The sequence below is a fragment of the Pseudophryne corroboree genome, chromosome 4 (genome assembly GCF_028390025.1).
Source record: "Pseudophryne corroboree isolate aPseCor3 chromosome 4, aPseCor3.hap2, whole genome shotgun sequence".
Taxonomy (NCBI): Eukaryota; Metazoa; Chordata; class Amphibia; order Anura; family Myobatrachidae; genus Pseudophryne; species Pseudophryne corroboree.
In genome coordinates this window covers 101,949,060-101,969,748 of record NC_086447.1, presented here as the reverse complement: position 1 = coordinate 101,969,748, position 20,689 = coordinate 101,949,060, and the positions used below count along the sequence as shown (strand labels likewise).

At 45.6% G+C, this 20,689-nt stretch overlaps 1 protein-coding gene across 1 annotated transcript in view; it reads right to left on the bottom strand.

The window, feature by feature from the left end:
* LDAH (lipid droplet associated hydrolase) overlaps positions 1-20,689 on the bottom strand; it is a 499,788-nt gene that overhangs the window by 40,672 nt on the left and 438,427 nt on the right. Inside the window, exon 6 of the mRNA XM_063915314.1 lies at positions 13,142-13,224. Within this exon, the coding sequence (XP_063771384.1) occupies positions 13,142-13,224 (83 nt within the window). The remainder of the gene's footprint in view (positions 1-13,141; positions 13,225-20,689) is intronic.

Genomic DNA, 20,689 nt, shown 5'->3' with positions numbered 1-20,689 from the left:
TGATTGACAGGAAGTGGGTGTTTCTGGGAGGTAACTGACCGTTTTCGGGGAGTGTGTGTAAAAACGCAGGCGTGTCAGATACAAACGCAGGCGTGTCTGGGGAAACGCAGGCGTTGCTGGCCGAACGCAGGGCGTGTTCGTGACGTCAAAACAGGAACTTAATAGTCTGAAGTGATCGCAAGCGCTGAGTAGGTCTGGAGCTGCTCAGAAACTGCACAATCTTTTTTTTGCAGCAACGCTGCGAACCTCTCGTTCGCACTTCTGCTAAGCTAAGATACACTCCCAGAGGGCGGCGGCTAAGTGTTTGCACGGCTGCTAAAAGCAGCTAGCGAGCGAAAAACTCGGAATGAGGGCCACTGTACGAAGAAAACGACACAAAAAACCCATTAAAAAATCATGTCGACCTTTTGACCTGTCGACCTAGAACATGTCGACCTAGAGACCCTGTCGACCTAGCATCCCTGTCGACCAATAGTGGTCAACCTAGACACTGTCGACCTAGTTACTATCTACCTTCCATACCATACCTCCGTAGAACATGGAGGTGGCTCTCACTTAGAGAACATTGAAAAAGAAGTTTTGAGAGTCCTGCAGTGGTGGGCAAAAGTCAGATTGCTTTGTGCCCCTTCTGCTTGGGGTAACTTTTACTATATTCTATGGTTTCTGGCGCCTACAGCCACGTAGCAAGGTCGTCCATGATTAGATCTAACCATTAAAGAAGATTTCCACACAGTTAAGTGATTTTCGCGGTGACATGCCCCTCCACTTAAGTGGCCTAACGGCAGAAGTCCTGAGAGGGTGCACATCAATTATGTACTATACCTGAGTTGCATTTATCTTTGGTTTACTTAATCTAATGCCGCCTACACATGGTGCGATGCAGGCTAGCGGCCGATATTGACTGTATAGTGGCTGGAGGCATGAAACTCCAATATAGTCAATATCTGCCTACCTGCACACTCTATTTTTCCTTGCGATGGCGATCCCGCGGGACCACGCATCGGCATTGCAAGGTGTTTACACACCGTGCTATGGGGGTGATTCCGAGTTGTTCGCTTGCTAGCTGCTTTTAGCAGCATTGCACACGCTAAGCCGCCGCCCTCTGGGAGTATATCTTAGCTTAACAGAATAGCGAACGAAAGATTCGCAGAATTGCGAAAAGACATTTCTTAGCAGTTTCTGAGTAGCTCCAGACCTACTCACAAATAGCAATCAGCTCATGCCGTTTCGTTCCTGGTTTGACGTCACACACACGCCCAGCGTCCGGCCAGCCACTCCCCCGTTTCTCCAGACACTCCCGCGTTTTTTCCTGGCACGCCTGCGTTTTTCCGCACACTCCCAGAAAACGTCCAGTTTCCGCCTAGAAACACCCACTTCCTGTCAATCACTTCAACGATGAAAAATCTTCGTTCGGGCGTGAGTAAATCTACTAAGTTTTGTGGTAAAATACTAACCGCATGCGCACTGCGAACCATGCGCATTTTTGCCTTAATCGCTCCGTTGCGAAAATCGGCAACGAGCGAACAACTCGGAATGACCCCCTATATGCACTGTGTTTTCTACCGATATGGACTATATGGTCCATATCAGTAGATATATTGCACCGTGTGTAGGCCCCTTAAGTCTATGGCAGAGGTTCTCAAATGCGGTCCTCAAGGTACTGTAACGGTCTAGGTTTTCAGGAGATCCATGGCTGAGCACAGATGAACTGTTATGGTGTCTTGAGGAATCTCTGATCTATGGCTTTATGTCTTTATACAGTCAAGAAAGTCCATAATGAAATAAAAACATTAAAATTGAATCCCCCCTTATGGTTTATTCTGTGGGGGCCAGTGTGTTTTATTTTTTTCTTGTGCAGGGTTTTTCATCTGCGCTTACACAGACACACGCACCAAGAACTGTATCAGAAATGTGTTGGGCATTCCTGTGCAGTTACATGGGGTTGGCTGATCATGCGCAGATGTTACGTAGTGAGGGCGTGTTGTTGATAGTGATTGCATACAGAGACGTTCAATTGCTCACATTGGAGGACATACTCAGACAGATCATCTGCACCTAGCATAAGGCTAGTGAAAGTTTCAATGGTGCGACCGATGGTGGTGTCTAAAAATGCACATAGCATGATTGCAGCGTCTGTAGACACTGACAGTGGGTACCTCAGTCCTTGCATATTTGGCTGCACTAATGTACACCTGGGAAGAGCATTATAGTGTCATTAGCATAGTCACAGACACAAGGAAGGCCGCAATGTGTCCAAGTCAGAATCGGACCCTATGAGTAGGAATCCCTCCCCCTCAATAGACCTCACCCCCACAACAGACGCCACCCCCACAACAGACCCCACCACCATTAGGGCTGCTTCCATAAATTTCCTGGGCTGGTTTTCCATCTCAATCCGCACCTGATTAGCATTAGCAAGAAGTCTAATGGCCATTTTGGTTTTCACCAGAGGTACCTGCACGAGGACCTGATCTCCACTACAGAGGAACCACAAGTTCCAACTAGCATAGATGACTGCTATCTATCAATCAAGCAAATGTCCACATCAAAAGTTAAGCCATACTGTACCTCCCAACAGTTACATACTTAAATTTCGGACCAAAACTGGGGTGTGGCCTGTGGAAAGAGGGTGTGACCTCACAGCACACTTCTATTTTCAGCACTCTGGTGGTGTGGCCAGCACTCCCAGAGATGCCGGACTGCCCCGAGACTCTCCCCACACTATGAATTCCCCACCGTTGGGAGACACTGTGGCTTGCGGGAAAATACACAGAAAAGCGGTACATTTGGGAGATATGGATAAGCTGAAATTTGAAACTGGTCGAACTTCAGGAGACAAACAGCAGTGGAGCGTTGTTAGGAAGAGGCTGAGGCCGGGGCAGGCGGATATCAAGCAAAATCAGGTTTCAAAGCTGAAGTCAAGATTCAGGACACTGCAAGACACATATGAAGAGTACATACAGCAGAGAACAGAACTGGGGAACCAGCAGCTAATCATAAATATCACTACCAAAGGGAAGAAAATCCATGGTTCAAATTCAGGGAAACACATGTAACAAACAGTTGGCCAGCAGGTATAAATAATAAATATACAGTATAACAAAAATGAAGACCACTATGTGACATTCAGGACTTCTTATTTCCAACTGCACTTCCCCTTTCCATATCAATACCTCACAAGATTCCCAAATGGAAAATTGGGACAAATTAGACACACCCATGGTACACCCTTTTTGTGATAGGCCACACAACTTTTGCCATTTAAAATTGGTACTAAACATTCTTACCAATCTCCTCAAGGTCCTTACACTCTGCACTATGGGGGTCATTCCGAGTTGATCGCTCACTAGTAACTTTTTGCAGCACTGCGATCAGATAGTCGCCGCCTATGGGGGAGTGTATTTTCGCTTTTCAAGTGTGCGAACGCTGTTGCAACCGACGGCACAAAACCGTTTTTTATGCAGTTTCTGAGTAGCTCTGGACTTACACAGCCGCTGCGATCACTTCAGTCTTTTTTGTCCCGGAATTGACGTCAGACACCCGCCCTGCAAACGCTTGGACACGCCTGCGTTTTTGCAAACACTCCCAGAAAACAGTCAGTTGACACCCACAAACGCCCTCTTTCTGTCAATCACCTTGCGATCGGCTGTGAAAATTGATTCTTCGTTAAATCTATCACCCAGCACCGATCCTCTTTGTAACCGTACGACGCGCCTGTGCATTGCGGTGCAAACTCATGCACAGTCTTGCCGAGATTTAACCTGATCGCAGCGCTGCAAAAAGTTGCTAGCGAGCGATCAACTCGGAATGACCCCCTATGGGTAGGAAATGGCATAAGATGTATTTAGAATAAAACCTGCGTTTTGTAAGTGAATAGCTTGGGCGAGATGTATTAGATACCGAGATCGTCCGACGTACGGGATGCTGGCCTAACTCGGACGAAGGGGCAGTCATTTACAAGGCATGTTACTGTATGTCTTGTATTACTTGTGAAGTCATTTATTGTACCAAAGGCTAACTCTACCAAAACTAAAAAATGGAATTCAGTGACCGTGGCGGAATTAGGTGACCGTGGCGGTAATGCATCTCCCATATCGGTTGGTGTCGTCAGACTGTTAAAGCCTCAGCCATACAAACGTCTAATTGGCCAATTTGTGGCTCCATAAAGCACCAGTAAATACAGCTTTTTATTTTATGTTGAGACTTTATTCCACCTAGAAGCAAATGTCTATTTTAGGGTAGAATTAGCCTTTAAATAAGTTTTAAAAGCGCACTATTGTAATATATTCCATAAATAATGTGTATTTAAATACAGTAAATTGTTTAAAGACAAATATCTGTAGTTAATTAAATGACTGTCAGCGATTCATGACTTGCCACATGTTTAATTGGAAGATTCTGTCTCTTAAGCAATATTACAAATAATATTTATTGGAACATGACGTGAATCTTTAAATGATTAAACTGTAACACTGCGGGCTAAATAGGACAATGTAAATTAGCTGCGGGCACCACACATACTTCACAATTTAAACCACTTGCAAATACGTAATTTTTTTTATATATATAGAATATCTATTTTACTAATAACACAGCTTGAAATGAAGTAAACTAAATTCCAAAAATGAAAACACGTTTTTAATTCCATACATGAAGCCTCTAGAAAAGTAATTAATGACTAATATATATTAAGGCAGCAAACGCTGCCCACAGTAGCACCACACAGACAGTGGCGTAGCATCGGCGAAGCAGGTGTTGGCCGCACTACAGGTGCCAGGGCCAGCAAAGGGTGCTTTCTGGGGCACATTAGTACAATACAATTGTCAGGAGCTACTGTTCCTGATCCCTGGTGAGCAGAAGTGACTGGGCGCCAATGGGAGCGATCCTAGTTAGAACACATAGCTGGCCACACACTCTACATTGTGCTGCCAGTACTGGTAAATGCCACCTTTCAGCCCAGTCATTAGCTGTGTACATTCAAGCCCTCGTCCCTTTGTGTATGTTTCACCCCACTGTGTATCCCTGCCCCCTTCTCTATATCTATCCCCCATATTCTACTACTGCAAGCCCCATCACACACCTTTCCCCAGTGCCCTCTCAACACACTTTAAGTTTTGCCCTGCACCTTCTGATTCCTCTGACCTCTCCATCCTTTACCTTCCTCCTTATCATTTGGTGACGGTAGAGTGCTGCCGGCTGGTTGCCGATCAGAGGTGACATGGACGAACCGGAGGAAGCCAGGTAAGTGCATTCATCTAATTTTAATATTTTTTGCCCAATCGAGGCGCCAATTTTACCATCAGCAATAACACTGACGCAGTAGCGGATCTTGCTATGGGCACACAGGATTTTTGCCCGGGGCACCGCCTTCCGGAGGGCGCCGCGCCATGGCAAGATCCGCTACTGTTGGTCAGTGCCCCCCGGTGCTATGAAGGAAACTAGACGGGTAGACGCTACCCATCTAGTTTCCCATCGTGTAGAGGACCTTCGCTGTGCGGTGCGCGATGATGTCATCGCGCACCACACAGCATTGTGGGACTGGCACATAGATGCTAGGGGTCATAATTGACCCCTAGTGTCTATGCTGTGCTATGGGAGAGACGTCATGACGTCTCTCCCATAGGTCCGAGGAGTGGGGCGGCGGAGGTCAGCAGCGGTCGAGAATCAGGAGCGGGGATAGTAACTATTCATTTTTGGGGGGGATTTTTTTTTTTAAGCGGCGCTACTCTACAGGGGGCACAAATGGGGGCACAACTCTACAGGGGGCACAACTCTACAGGGGGCATAACTGACCATGACCCTGTATGAAGCCACGCCCCTATTTTTGCCTTAGGGCGCCACAAGGGCTAGAACCGGCCCTGCACTGATACCACCTTTCTTTGGTGAAAGTTTATCCATGTGCATTGCACAAGTATTATGACCACAATAGATTATTCAAATCAACTAGCATGGTTTACTATACCTAGACAGACAGACAGACAGACAGACAGACAGACAGACAGACAGATAGCCAAAAGTAGATAGACAGATAGATAGCCAAAAGTTTCTTATTGAGAAATTTATAAAGAAATATTAAATTAAGTAAATTGTATTTATGTCATACTTAGGTTTAATTGTGTGGTGAGTTACTAGATTTGCTTCTGTCTGTCCACATATTTTATGATATGCAGCCACCAGCACTGGTTTTGCCTATTACACTGACCATAAATAATTTAAATTGGTCCTGGACCACCAACCCGGGGCACTTCTACAAGTGTCCTGAGGCACCCCAGGGTTCCCCGGCACAGAGTTTGAGAACCACTGCCTTATACACATTAGGCCAGACAGAGCCCCTTATACACATGACAAGCAGAGCTCCTTATACACATTATGCCATGTAGAGCCCCTTATACACATTATGCCAGGTAGTGCCTCTTATACACATTACGCCAGGCGGAGCCCCTTATACACAATACGCCAAGTAGATCCTCTTATACACATCATGCCAGGCAGAGCCCCTTATATACATTATGCCAGGTAGAATCTATTATACACATTGCACCAGGTAGAGCCCCTTATACACATTACGCCAGGTAGAGCCTCTTATACACATTATGCTAGGCAGAGCCCCTTATACACATTATGCCAGGTAGATCTGCTTATAAACATTACGCCAGATAGAACCTCTTATACACATTACGCCAGGTAGAGCATGTTAAACACATTACGCAAGCTAGCGCCCCTTAAACACATTACGGTAGGTAGAGCACCTTATACACATTACAGCAGGTAGATGAGAGAGTGAGTGTCTCACTTACTGGTGGGGGTTGGGCTCGGTGGTCAGTGCTGGGGGGCCAGGCAGGACAGAGGTGACAGGGCCAGGACAGAGGAGACAGGGCCAAAACCAAGACAAAGGGAACTGGGACAGAAAAGAGTGGTTACAGGGCTAGGACAGAGGTGATAGGGACAGAACCAGGACAGAGGGGACAGGAGAGAGGGGTGACAGGGCCAAGACAGAGGTGACAGGGCCAGGACAGAGGGGGCAATAGAGATGGGCTACAGGACCAAGATGGAGGTGACAGAGACATGACAGAACAGAGGGGACAGGGTAAAGGGGTGTTAGGGACAGAAAATAGGTGACAGTAACAGTACAGTGGGGACCAAGACAGATGTGACTTACTAGAGCCACTGCTGCCCCACTCCAACCTGGGGGGGACTTGACTCTGCTGATGGGGGCTCGGATGGGCTGTCTGACCTACCTGGACATGTCCTGTAGTCCTGCTCACCCCACTACACGCTCAAACGCCGCTGCTCCTCACGGCCGGTAGGGCACTGCATGTCCCAGGAGACACTGCAGTCAGAGAGGGGGGTGCCGCAGTGCTGACCGACTGTTACAGTGTTCATAAAAAGGGTGCAGGAAGGAACCAGGCACATGTCACCGTGGGCAGCGCTGCAGCTAGCAACAGTGGGGCTGCCAGACTGGGACATGAAAAGGAGTGGACAATCGTGCGGCGCAGTCCTGCGAGTGCTGCTGGTGGTTTCCCACCCACAGAGCACATGTGCTCCATTTGCACTGTGTGCCATGCACCGCCAGCACAGCCCTAGTTACAGCCCTGGTCAGGAAAGGGCTGTATATCATAAATATCTTTGAACTAGTGAATGAAAGCTTCCCTTGTGCATGGACACCACTCTCTGCACTGATCCGGGGAAGCTAGAGAGGCGAAGCAGACCGGCCAGACAAACTGTAAGGTAAGTGGTCCTCAATCAATTACCCTTCTGTCAGTTGCTCTTGCTCTCCAGGGTTGTGGAACTGCATAGTACGGTTATGGAACTACAAAGCACAGCATTTCGTGCCAGAAGGCAAATTGGAGCTTGGAGCTCCATAAGTGGGACACCAACCATGCCACTGCTTACGTACTGTGGTGGTCATTCCGAGTTGTTCGCTCGCAAGCTGCTTTTAGCAGCTTTGCACACGCTAAGCCGCCGCCTACTGGGAGTGAATCTTAGCTTATCAAAATTGCGAACGAAAGATTAGCAAAATTGCGAATAGACACTTCTTAGCAGTTTCTGAGTAGCTCCAGACTTACTCGGCATCTGCGATCAGTTCAGTGCTTGTCGTTCCAGGTTTGACGTCACAAACACACCCAGCTTTCGCCCAGACACTCCTCCGTTTCTCCAGCCACTCCCGCGTTTTTCCCAGAAACGGTAGCGTTTTTTCGCACACACCCATAAAACGGCCAGTTTCCGCCCAGAAACACCCACTTCCTGTCAATCACATTACGATCACCAGAACAAAGAAAAAACCTCGTAATGCCGTGAGTAAAATACCTAACTGCATAGCAAATTTACTTGGCGCAGTCGCACTGCGGACATTGCGCATGCGCATTAGCGACTAATCACTCCGTTGCGAAAGAAAAATAACGAGCAAACAACTCGGAATGACCATCCGTGTGCTGTGCACACACGCCCAGGCTAAAACTTTACAGTCCCTAGGAGAAGCAACTCTAGCGGCGGGATATAATGGAGTCCAAGATCGATGGATGTGCAGGATACCAGCTGATCTCAGACGTTTTCTTAAGGGGCAATCACAAGACATGGTTTCTGGTGATCAAAAGAAAATGACCAAGAAGGGTAATAACATGCGCTGATACCAGTTTCTTCTGCCAGGAAACTGCTTAATGGAGATAGTCAATCTCCTGTATACAGACAAAACACAATACTTTGAGCAGCGCTAGGTATTATACAGGTCAGTTACTAAAAACGTTCCTTAACCACTTGCCTGGCATGGTGGCATCAGATGCGACTATAACTGCAAGTGCTCTATCTGACCTGATCGCACAGGATGCGACCAGTCAGATAGAGAGTGTTATCAGCGGCAGGAAAGGGAAACTTCCCACCGCTGCTGCTGTCAGAGGGACCGGAATGTCCCTCTGCCAACCTGCACTCCCCCCCACTGATTGCCGTGCTGCCGATCACTGCTGATAGGTCAGCAACGGCAGGAACCCCCTCCAGCGGCTGCAGACAATGGCAGCCGCTGGGGAGTGTAAATTAACCCTCCCAAGCCACCCCCAGACCCCCCCTGTATACCTGCAGGCTGTCCCGGCTTTCAAAATGAAAGCTGCAATGTTCCCGATGCTCCGATGGTCCCGATGTTCCCGATTGATGTTTCGATGTTTTTGGGGAAAAATATTATTTCCTTTTTTTGTTTTTTTTTAACTAAAATAATTTGGGATAAGGTTAAATTCATGTTCTTCACCTAATTCACTCATTTTAAAAAAACAATTTCGGAAAGGTTTTTGGCAAAATAAATCGTCCGTTAAGTGGTTAAATAAGTTTAAATTACATTTAATGTTAAAAAATGGCAATAAAATATCCTATAATATATAGATGTCATAAAAAACTGACATATTTCAGCATTCTAAAAAGCAAAGTTCTCACCCCTCGGAATTTACCTATAGTATTATTCCATCAGATACGGGCCTGTTCCGGTTTTATAGGGAATTTTACCCTTTTTTCTCCACGCAGTATATTGCACAGTACTTTAATATTCAACCTAATGGGCGGTGGTTAAGAGCTCCCACACCTGAATTTTCCACGGTATATCCTTTGAGCTCAGTGCATGATGAAGGTACTCCTTAGCCAAGGACAATGTAGATGTTGGAGTCCTCAATATGGTGTGATCGCTTTCCTTAACACCTTTCTTTTGTGCGGCTGCGGATCTTGTGCTGTGCGTGTTTGGTAAGTCTTTTGGGTCAATCCCGGAGCTGGTTCAGGCCATTTTATGGCGGCTTGGTATTCCTGTGGGTGAGTAGGGTGGATAGCCAACGCGTTTCGCTGCTCATTGTGGCAGCTTTTTCAAGGTCCCATCCCATCATACCCAACCCTCTCCCAATATACGAAAGTAATGACATCTCTGCCATTCAGATATAAGAATTTGACCACTTCTTTCACATACATTACTATAAATGAAGCGTTATGTGAATATATGCTAAAAAGCACAATATCGCAGTACATTGGCTCAAATAAAAAGTAGTGATCCGCTGAAAAAGAGCTAACATCTATGTGTCTAATTAGCGCGACTATATTGGGAACAGTGGGACCTCAAAGGAAAATATTTTGAATCATCCCATTGCCAGAACTAAGTATTCCTAAATCTGCACTCAGTGTGAGACTGGAATAATTTTGTGCCTCCTCTCACATCAGCTGTAGAAATGTAGATGGGAGCAACATCCAGCAATAGCTGTTCTGTCTCACTGGCGTTGGCACACCCAGGTGTTAAGATTGGCTTTTAAGTTATGATTGCTGTAACTACTAAACACTATAAAACATTCTTTTTCAGAGCTGTAACTTGCCAACTGTAAAGCAACTTGGCTTTTATTACATGTTTTTATAAACTTCCAACCCGTATAATTTTAACCCACTTGCCCGGTCTATAAAACTACAAGTGAAAAAAAAAAATGCCAATTCTCCCCCCCCCCTCAAGTTTTCATCCAGTTAAACAGTTAAAACAAATGTTACTGAGAATTCCGGAGTAAAGGATCCCCAATAGTAAAAAGGAGTATGTTTCCAAAACCTGGCATAGAGGCTACCTAGGAACCTGCTGAGTAAAGTTGTAACCTAAATGTACATAAAACTCATTGTGAAATGTCTCTTCCCTACATGTACGCTATAAACATAGGTTGAATCCAATTTGCTTTTTTTTTCTCCCCTGTAAAAAATATTTTAATGACGACAAGAGAATAGCGAAACCTGCCACAAGGGCTGAGTAATAAGAGCTGAACTATGTGTATAGGTTATAAAGATCTTTAGTGTGAGAATTCCGATACTATTAAATTCGCCAAAACAGCATCTTGAATTACTAAATATTCTTGTAAAGACTCCATCAACTGTAATGAGAACCCTCTCATCATATAGCGTGAAATAAGGTGCACATGAACCTAAATTACAAAGTCACTGATCTATGTAGATACTTTTTCTTTAAGCCAAACAGACAAGTAAGGAAACACATGATATCTATCTATCTATCTATCTATCTATCTATCTATCTATCTATCTATCTATCTATCTATCTATCTATCTACCCTACAGTACCTTTTTTTATGGTCTGTACCGATTTTTGGCTCTCCAAACTTCCATTGACAGTATAGAAAAGGGAACTTACCCGTGGTCACGTCCCCTTTTCGAATTTGCACCGAATTTTATGTGTAAAATGTTGGAGGGTATCTGTCTATCTATCTATCTATCTATCTATCTATCTATCTATCTATCTATCTATCTATCTATCTATCTATCTATCTTTATCAAGATTTGGGTTAAACAGGACCGGAATGCCCATCTTGCACTTTTGGCAATTACCAGAAGGGCTCTGCTTGGCCACTGGCATATAGAGACATGGTGGCGTGCTGAGGGGCCAAGCCCCCGTGACTTGCGGCACGTCCCGTGTGCCATGACCACGTCCCCTTTCATGTACACACAGCACCATGCCAGGGCTGTTAGACAGTCCCAGTTCATCCCTGGTGTTTACACACTATAGTCTCAACTTCCTGTTCTTAACTGGCAGGAGTGGAACCCTTTATGGTCTTCTGCTGCTGTAGCCGAGTTTAACATGCTTAGTGTTCAGATATGCTCTTTGGTATACCACTGGTGTAAAGCATGGACATTACAGTTCCTGACACCTTCCTGTCAGCTTGAACCAGTCTGGGTAGTTACTGGCAGTCCCTGACCTCCCTCATTAACATGGCATTTTTTTGCCCACAGAACAGTGGTTCACTGGATGTTTTTTGTTAATGTTTAACGCTTCTCTGTAGACCAGAGATTTTCAACCTTTTACAACACGCGGCACACTGAACAAGATTTAAATATTGCCAAGACACATTCAAATATAATGGTGATGTATGGTGCAGTTGCGTGTCCTAGGATGTCATGTCGCAGCTTCTCCATAGGTAACGCCTGAGCCACATCTGAGAAAGCCAGAAGAACTTAACACTGCCCGGGCCCAAAATTAGAACTGGCTCTGTAGCGGCAAAACACTGACGGGCCTGGCTCTGCTTGTATGGCGGCACACCTGGAGACGCTCAGGGCACACTAGTGTGCCATGGCACAGTGGTTGAAAAACACTGCTGTAGACTGTAGAGACTATTGTGCGCGATAGCCCCAGCAGATCAGCAGCTTCAAGACACTGAAACAACCCCTTCTGTTATCAACAATCATTGCATGGTCAAAGCAACTTAGATCACATTTCTTCCCCATGCTGGTGTTTGGTCTGAACAATAACTGGGCCTCTTGATCATGTTTTCATGATTTTAATCATTGAGTTGATTACATTATGGAGCAGGTGTACCTAACAAAGTGCCTAATTCAGAGCTGAATGCAGCAGCAAATTTGTTAGCAGTTGGGCAAAACCATGTGCACTGCAGGGGGGGGGGGGGGGGGGGGCAGATATAACATGTGCAGAGAGAGTTAGATTTGGGTGGGGTGTGTTCAAACTGAAATCTAAATTGCAGTGTAACAATAAAGCAGCCAGTATTTACCCTGCACAGAAACAATATAACCCACCCAAATCTAACTCTCTCTGCACGTGTTACATCTGCCCCAATTGCAGTGCAAAATTGTTTTGCCCAAATGCTAACTTTTTTGGTTTGCTAACAACTCTGAATAACCCCCTATATATTTATTTATCGGATAGAGAGTCTTGCAACCTGAAACATCCAAATTCATTCATACTGCAGAATCTTAATGCATGGTTATCAAGTGAGTAATTAATGCATTTAGCAAAGTTTCCAGGGGTCTGGTTTGCACATGGTTTAGCCCAACTGCTAACAAATTTGCTGCTGCGATCAACTCTGAATTACCCCCAAAGTGACAACTGAGTGAGTGTGTCTGTATTATGTAATTAGATTTTTTTAAAAGGGGTACTGGACTCTCTTGCATTAAATGTTGATGGCTCAGGCAGCTGTGGAAGTGGTGTTCAGAGTTACAGATACCTGACCGATAACGCTCCTGATAGGTTGGCCATACTTCACAACCCAATAAAACAAACAGCACCTTCTCTAAAACTCCTAAGGCCGATATGTCTGTCAGACACTGGCAGCTGGCCCTGTGAGTATACAAGCTCTTATATACATTTTAACAATAGCAAAAAATAAACACAACTAAAAATTACCTTGCTTAAATTTTGTTTGATGGTCTCGCTGTCTCTTTCCATGACGTTCACCATTTCTTGACTGCCCATGTACATAGCGTTCACTGGAATGATAGAGAAAAATGAGAAACTCCAACTCAACTGATTCAGGAGACATTAATATTTTTGAGTCTATAATGCTGATGACCTGCAGCCATCTTTCAGTTTAATAAGCCCAGGCCAGTAGATTAGAGATGGATGGGTCACATAGTAGGTGATCAGCTGTCAACAGGTTGTGCCTGGCAGGCTATAGTGCTTCACATTCATTTCAGTTGGGTAATATTTCAGCAGCCCCAGGTTTATTTTATATCTCTTATCCACTGACATGAAAATCCCAGGTTTTTGCACATGAAAGCGCATCAACTCAATATTTTTATCAATGGAAATGGTTGTAACCAGGTACCTAGCACAGTTTTTCCCGGGAAGGACCCTGGTGAGCTGCAGTGGAAACGGGATACAGAGTCGCTCGAACCGGGACCCGTTTACAGCGTGGTGATTATCTCAATTCGGAAAGGTGTCTGTGACAGCTATCAATGGGTAGGGAGACAGTACAGCCTCCCCGTATGGTCTGGGATTGTCCCAGTTTTTACCCCATCCCTGCTCCATAATGGGAGGTTGTAATCTCTCCCCGCCCATCTCTCTTCGGTGACAACTCTGACATCATCATCCTGAATGGAAACCCCCCTCCCCCCTCCTGCAGATCACTGGTTCGCTCCACCGTTCATCTGGAGTGCTGCGCGCTCTTGGATGTCCCATGACTGACTCAGCTTGGTATCATGAGAAGTGAGCCAGTGGAGAAGTTGCCCTTGGCAACCAATCAGCATTGAAGTAACATTTTTAATTTGCAAACCTTAATATTATACAGAGCAGCTGATTGGTTGCCATAGGCAACTTCTCCACTGGCTCACTTTTCCACTTTTATCACTGCTTAGTACATTTCCCCCGTTCCAAATCCAGGGTCAGACACAGGACTTTGGTAGAAAAGCGGTATAAGTCGTCATCAGTGTGAACCCGATTGGGTATGCTGACTGTCCAATCAACATCACACTGCAGGGTGCCGGCATCAGTTTCGTTATTTTAATACAATATTATATGAACTCCGGCTATATGGATCCAAACGTTACTTATTCTGATACCAATAATATACAGATCATTTTTCCAAAATAGTATTTTGCATCACAAAATGTCCTAGAAATATCTAATACTATTTTTTTTTTGGGGGTTTGGCATAAATGTAATTGAGTCTTTCTGGAAAATATGCTCCGATGGAGCAACATGTCGCCCCCCCCCTGGGTTTGTCCGAAACGTTTTGTACACAAAGTACGTCTTATACCGACTAACTTCTGGGTTACATTATTCCTCACTTTGTCTGTTACTTCTGAGGCAAAGATTAATGACAACGTTCAGGCAAAGCACTGGGCCGTATCTACTAATATCCTGCACTAATTAAAAGCTTCAACTCAACTTTTTAATTAGGAACAATGACCCTGATTCATATTTGTACACAAACCTAATGGTTTGTGTACAAATATGATGTTTGGGGGTCTGCGCAGGCGCGAGGACCGTTCTGCACACATACAAAACGTATTCATGTACAAGCGGGAACCTGAGGGCATACAGTGCATCCGAAAGTATTCACAGCGCTTCACTTTCACGCTTCACTGTATATGATGCAGGACAAAGGCTCACCTCAGGGGACAATGACCAGAGGACGCGACCTATGGGGGGTGGTATTCAGTATGCCGGCTTTTGGGATCCCGACGCTCAGTATACCGGCGCCAGAATCCCGACAACCGGCATACCGACAACTAGTCTCCCTCTTGGGCGTCCACGACCCCCCTGGAGGGAGAATAAATAGTGTGGCACGCGCAGAGAGCCCGCAAGGAGCTCATTTGCGCCCACCCAGCTGCCGGCGGTCGGGTTCCCGGTGCCAGTATGCTGGCCGCCGGGAACTCGGCCGCCGGCATAACATACTACACCCACCTATGGGACGTTGAGTTTCTGACCCATCCACCTATAGATGATGACCTTTATTTGTAGTTTACAGTTGTGCTTTGGTACCACAGCAATCAGATTGGACTGTCTTTATTGTGGCAATTTTTGGGGGATTTAACAGCTCGCTGCCCCGTCTGCTGTAGCATGACTGACGTACTGCAGCGTTTTGGGAGCAGCACCCGCCACCATTCCTTAAAACCGGGGTGTGTTACCCTTGTTTCGAAGGCGTGATGGATCCAGGGTCCGCGATGTTGGACGCAGACTTCCTGTACCTCCGCATCCTGTGGCCAGCCTTAGCAAGTTTCTGCTGCCTGGAAACATCGTGAATAGAAATCAATGCTGATCCGCCTAGTCACATTCCTTAATATTTGCTGCAGATAATTTTTAATTAATATGCACCTAAGAGAGACACCATGTAACATTGAACATAAGAAGGATTACGTGTGATGGGGGCTGATTCAGATCCCATGTGATCTGTGTCCTGATGCGCAAAGTACCGATGTTCGGTACTTTTTGCATGCGCAGGACCCATTATGCACGTGCGCAAGTGGGATTCTGCAACACAGGATGCAGCAAGACATCGGACAGTTAGTGATTGACAGTCTGATGCCGTTTGGAGGCGGCTACGACCACCATTTGTGAAAAAAAGAGGCATGTTGCAGCCGCTTAGGGGGAGGGAAGAGACCAGGATCTCCATTGTTGGATGGAGAATTCCTGGCCTCTTACAAGGATCTGCAACGGGCGACCCCATGGGTTCTGCAAGCCGTCCGGATCACTACTGCAGCAGGAGACACCTACTTGTAATAAACACCTCCTGCTGCATTTACATACAGAGATATCGCTGCTGCTACTCTAACCACATCTGAATTAGCCTCATGTCCTGGAGCTGAGCGTAGACAACAACAAATGAATCTTCGGTGTATGCAGCTCAGTCGCATCTTTAGCTTAGACTAAACAAGTGTAACTTGGTTGAGTTTAGCAAGGCTGTGTCTACGGAATTGTGGACTTTGTAGAGTTAAGTGTACTTGTAACTACACCTATCGCTGTTGTGCGAAATCGCACAGTGACTGATTATCGTATGACTGCGCATGCATATGCACCGCAATGCGCATGCGTGTCACCAAACAGTGACAGGATGGTGTGAAAATTTCTATTGCACGGGCGTTCGCAAGGTGATTGACAGGAAGAGGACGACTGTGGGTGGTAACTGACCGTTTTCTGGTATTGTCAGGGAAAACGCAGGTGTTCCCAATCGTTTTCAGGGAGGGTGTGTGACGTCAGCTCCGGCCCCGAACAGCCTGTTCTCATCGCACTGTAGGAGTAAGTCCTGGGCTGCGCACACACTGCACAGACTGGAAAAATCATTCGATGGTGAGTGTGATGCAAACGGATTTGCACCAAGGATAGGGCTGGTGGAGGCGCACTGCTAACAATGGTGTGTACCAAACCAAAGCACATGGTCTAAAACAAATATCCATGCGTGGATTATGGTCAACTTGCACTGAGTTCTACATCTGCCCAGTTCGTCCATTGGGGGTCATTCCGAGTTGTTCGCTCGCTAGCAGTTTTTAGCAGCCGTGCAAACGCTATGCCGCCTCCGACTGGGAGTGTATTTTAGCTTAGCAGAAGTGCGAACGAAAGGATCGCAGAGCGGCGGCAACGTTTTTTTGTGCAGTTTTAGAGTAGCTCAATACCTACTCAGCGCTTGCGATGACTGCAGACTGTTCAGTTCCCGTTTTGACGTCACAAACACGCCCTGCGTTCGCCCAGCCACGCCTGCGTTTTCCTTGGCACGCCTGCGTTTTTTCAAACAGTCCCTTAAAACGGTCAGTTGCCACCCAGAAACGCCCACTTCATGTCAATCACTCTGCGGCCACCAGTGCGACTGAAAAGCTTCGCTAGACCTTGTGTGAAACTACATCTGTCGTTGTAATAGTAAGCCGCACGTGCGCATTGTGCCGCATACGCATGCGCAGAAGTGCCATTTTTTTTGCCTCATCGCTGCACAGCGAACGAAAGCAGCTAGCGATCAACTCGGAATGACCCCCATTATCATTAGGAAGCCAGTGGCAGAGATGGCCACACAATCTGAGTGCTGGCCGCCAGTGTCCGCAAGACAAAGAAACAGAAACTGGCATATAACATGATAAACAAAAGACCGCAAATTAGATAATGGTTTTACACATGCTGAAAACACTTCACAAATGTTATATATAATTTGAATGGCCATTCCCTTTAGTATATTATTATTATTCTTCTCTCTATTAAACAATGTCTGGAACTCATCTGCCAAGTGAGCTCCAAGCTCCCGTCACAGTGATGTAGTCAGCACCATTACAATGCAGAAGTCTCAAGTGTGCTAATTTCTCCATATTATAAGAGACGTTTATGCTTCACACAACCAGTAACTGAGCTGCGGGTAGTTATTTCATTCGCTGCTGTCACATTTTCAGTCCAATAATTCTCTCCCCCCTCCTAAACAGAAAACCATGCCGCACGCTGTTGTTTGGCCAAGCATCTGGGGTCCTTAGTGACATAACATAGATACACAGTGGTGTCGTACGAAAATAAAGAGCGCCTACAGTCCAAGAAAACATGTTTTATATTGACAACAGGACTTAGTGTAGGCAAAGTAAAAAATACAAATTTAAAGAGCAGAATAAAAGGACAAAAGTGAGATGTCTAAAGCAGATATTTCCCTTCCAGGTTTATTCTATATACTTTACACTAGGATGATGTGGTTGCAAGTGGATGGCTTCTGGTGACCCTGTCTTGGGACTGGTTATTTTTAAAAAAAATATTCTATTGTTTTTTATTTATAAAATGGTACCAATTTGCAGAGTTCTGCACCACACACACACATAGGGGGAAATTAGAACACCCAAAGGAGACCCATGCAAATACAATGAGGACATACAAACTCCACACAGACACAGCTCTGTTCGTGAACTGAACTCATGACCCCAACACACCATTTCATTGAAATCAATAAATTGCTCTCTACATTGCAATATTATAGGAGTCGGGCATTACTGGAAAGGATAATTGTGTTATCTTCTCCATTAAGTCTCTCCTGTATAGCTGTGACAGGGGCGGAAGTGCCAGAGACAATGGAGTCAGTTGCCGCCAGGCTCCAGCAATTAAGGGGGCACCTGGCTTTACTCCATTGTCCCAGCCAGCTTTCAGCCCAGGTCATTGACAGTGCTGTTCAAGTATCATTCATCAGATGCCTGCAGCCACAACGGCTGGGGCTCTTATTAGCGGGAGGCACTTCTACCCTTCTCTTCTTGTTGTAAATGTGTGACTGCACCAGCTCCTCCAGCTACTCTTAACTGTCCTCCCCTCCTAGCCAGTCACTCATCCAGGCAGAAGTTCCACCATGAGGGAACGTCTGCCTTGCAGTCACATTGAGAGTGGTGGCTCACAGTACGGGAGCCTCTGGGTGCATGTGTCCTGGGACCTCCTCCTTCAAGGGGCCATCCTCAATCATCATTAGAAGAGCTAGGGGAAGAAGGTGGCAGTGTCCCAGCAGGGGACGGGGTAACCCAGTCCTGATTCCTGCAGTGTAACATGGCCCAGGAACGGACATAGGAGGGATGGTGCTGCCATAGTACTCAATCAGTGTCAACTGTCAATATGTAAGATATGAGGGACATTAAACTATATTATGTCTATGTATATACAGTACTGTATGTGTCTGTGTGATTGTGTCCATAACTACAGGCGGAACTCCCAGATGTAGTGTGAGTGGGTGTGTGGGCAGGGGATTCAGGCAGGCAGTGCAAAACTCTTTGCATAAAATGGAGGTCACTGCGATGCTCTCTGCATTATATGGCAGTCACTACGACACTCTGCATTATATGGCAGTCACTGCAACACTGTATTGTATGGCAGTCACTGTGACACTCTGCATTATATGGTGGCCACAAATGGCCTCTGTATTATTTGGCAGTCACAAAAATGCTCTCCATATTGTCTGGCAGTCACAAAAATGCTTTAAGTAGGTATAGCAGTCACTGAAATGCTCTCTGTATTGTTAGGTGGTCATTAAATTGCTCTCAGTATTGTCGGGTGGTGACAATATTGCTCTCTATATTGTCTGGCGATCACAAAGATTGCAGATGGAATTACCAATTTTTCCGTACTGCGCATTTGTCAATCCTGAGATTTCACTCTGTGCATGTATTAAATTATCAGTTCAGATGTTCATGGATTTGAATCCATGGGTGAATGTGATCGATTACAGGTTGGCATGGGAGGAGGTGGGGGGGAATCTATAATAGGGAACGTGAGTGTGTATGATGTATGCATGACATAATCCTGGCTCACACGCTGCTGGTGCAGACCTATATACACCTTGTAAACTTAGCTAATTAGCATCATTAGCATATACAAGCAATTGTGTTGATTTAATTAAAATATTTTACAGCTTAAATATGTGATGCAAAGACATTCCAAATTAGCCCCATAGTATTATATATTTATAGGTGTTGATAACTATGATGCCATAAAACGTTGCTGATGCTGAACACAAATTCTATTGCTTACAAAGTTGAATCAAATCTTGTGTAGCATAAGGTGTAATATACCCTCTACTTAACATTACTGTGAATATAAGAAGTCCCCCAGAGTTCTGTGACCTGTATAAAAGACTAGGCCTACAGACTTGTACATCTAGGTGGTCACTCAACTCCGTGGTCAATGGTAATATCTCTATCATTTAGAGAGGGGTGGTTATTATCCCAAATAGTATCTTTGCATTATATGCTGGGAATTTCTCAGTAATTTAGGAAACTTTGGGCCTAATTCAAGGTTGATTACAAAACAACACTTTTCTCTAATGGGCAAAACCATGTGCACTGCAGTTGGGGCAGATGTAACATGTGCAGAGAGAGTTAGATTTGGGTGGGGTGTGTTGAAACTGAAATCAAAATTGCAGTGTACAAATAAAGCAGCCAGTATTTACCCTGCATAGAAACAATATAACCCACCCGAATCCAACTCTCTCTGCACGTTACATCTGCCCCCCCCCCCCCCCCCCGCAGCGCACATGGTTTTGACCATTAGAGGAAAATGTTGTTTTGCAATCAACCTTGAATTAGGCCCTTAGACTATTCATTAGCTTTTACTCTACAGAAGTGTTTCTCAAACTCGGTCCTCAGAGCCCCAGCAGTGCATGTTTTCCTGATGGCCTAGCTGGTGCACAGGTGTGATCATTACTAACTGACACACTATAAAGGATGTGGTACATTCATTCCTAACTGGCATGTTGTTAAGATCCGAAAGTGGTCTGGAAATCATGAACAGGGGTGTAAGTAGAGGCTTGGAGGGCCCTTGCAAACTCACAAGTTGGGCCTCTTATTTGATTTCTATAAACCACTTAGGTCTACATGTACAGCTGCTGCTGTGTAGGTTCCAACGGAGCCAAACAGGGAACCTGCAGATGAGGAGGGAGCTGTACAGCATGCTGGTCAGAGGCACTGTCAGGGGACAGACACACCAACGGGCAGCTGCAGAGGTACCTGTGGGGACACC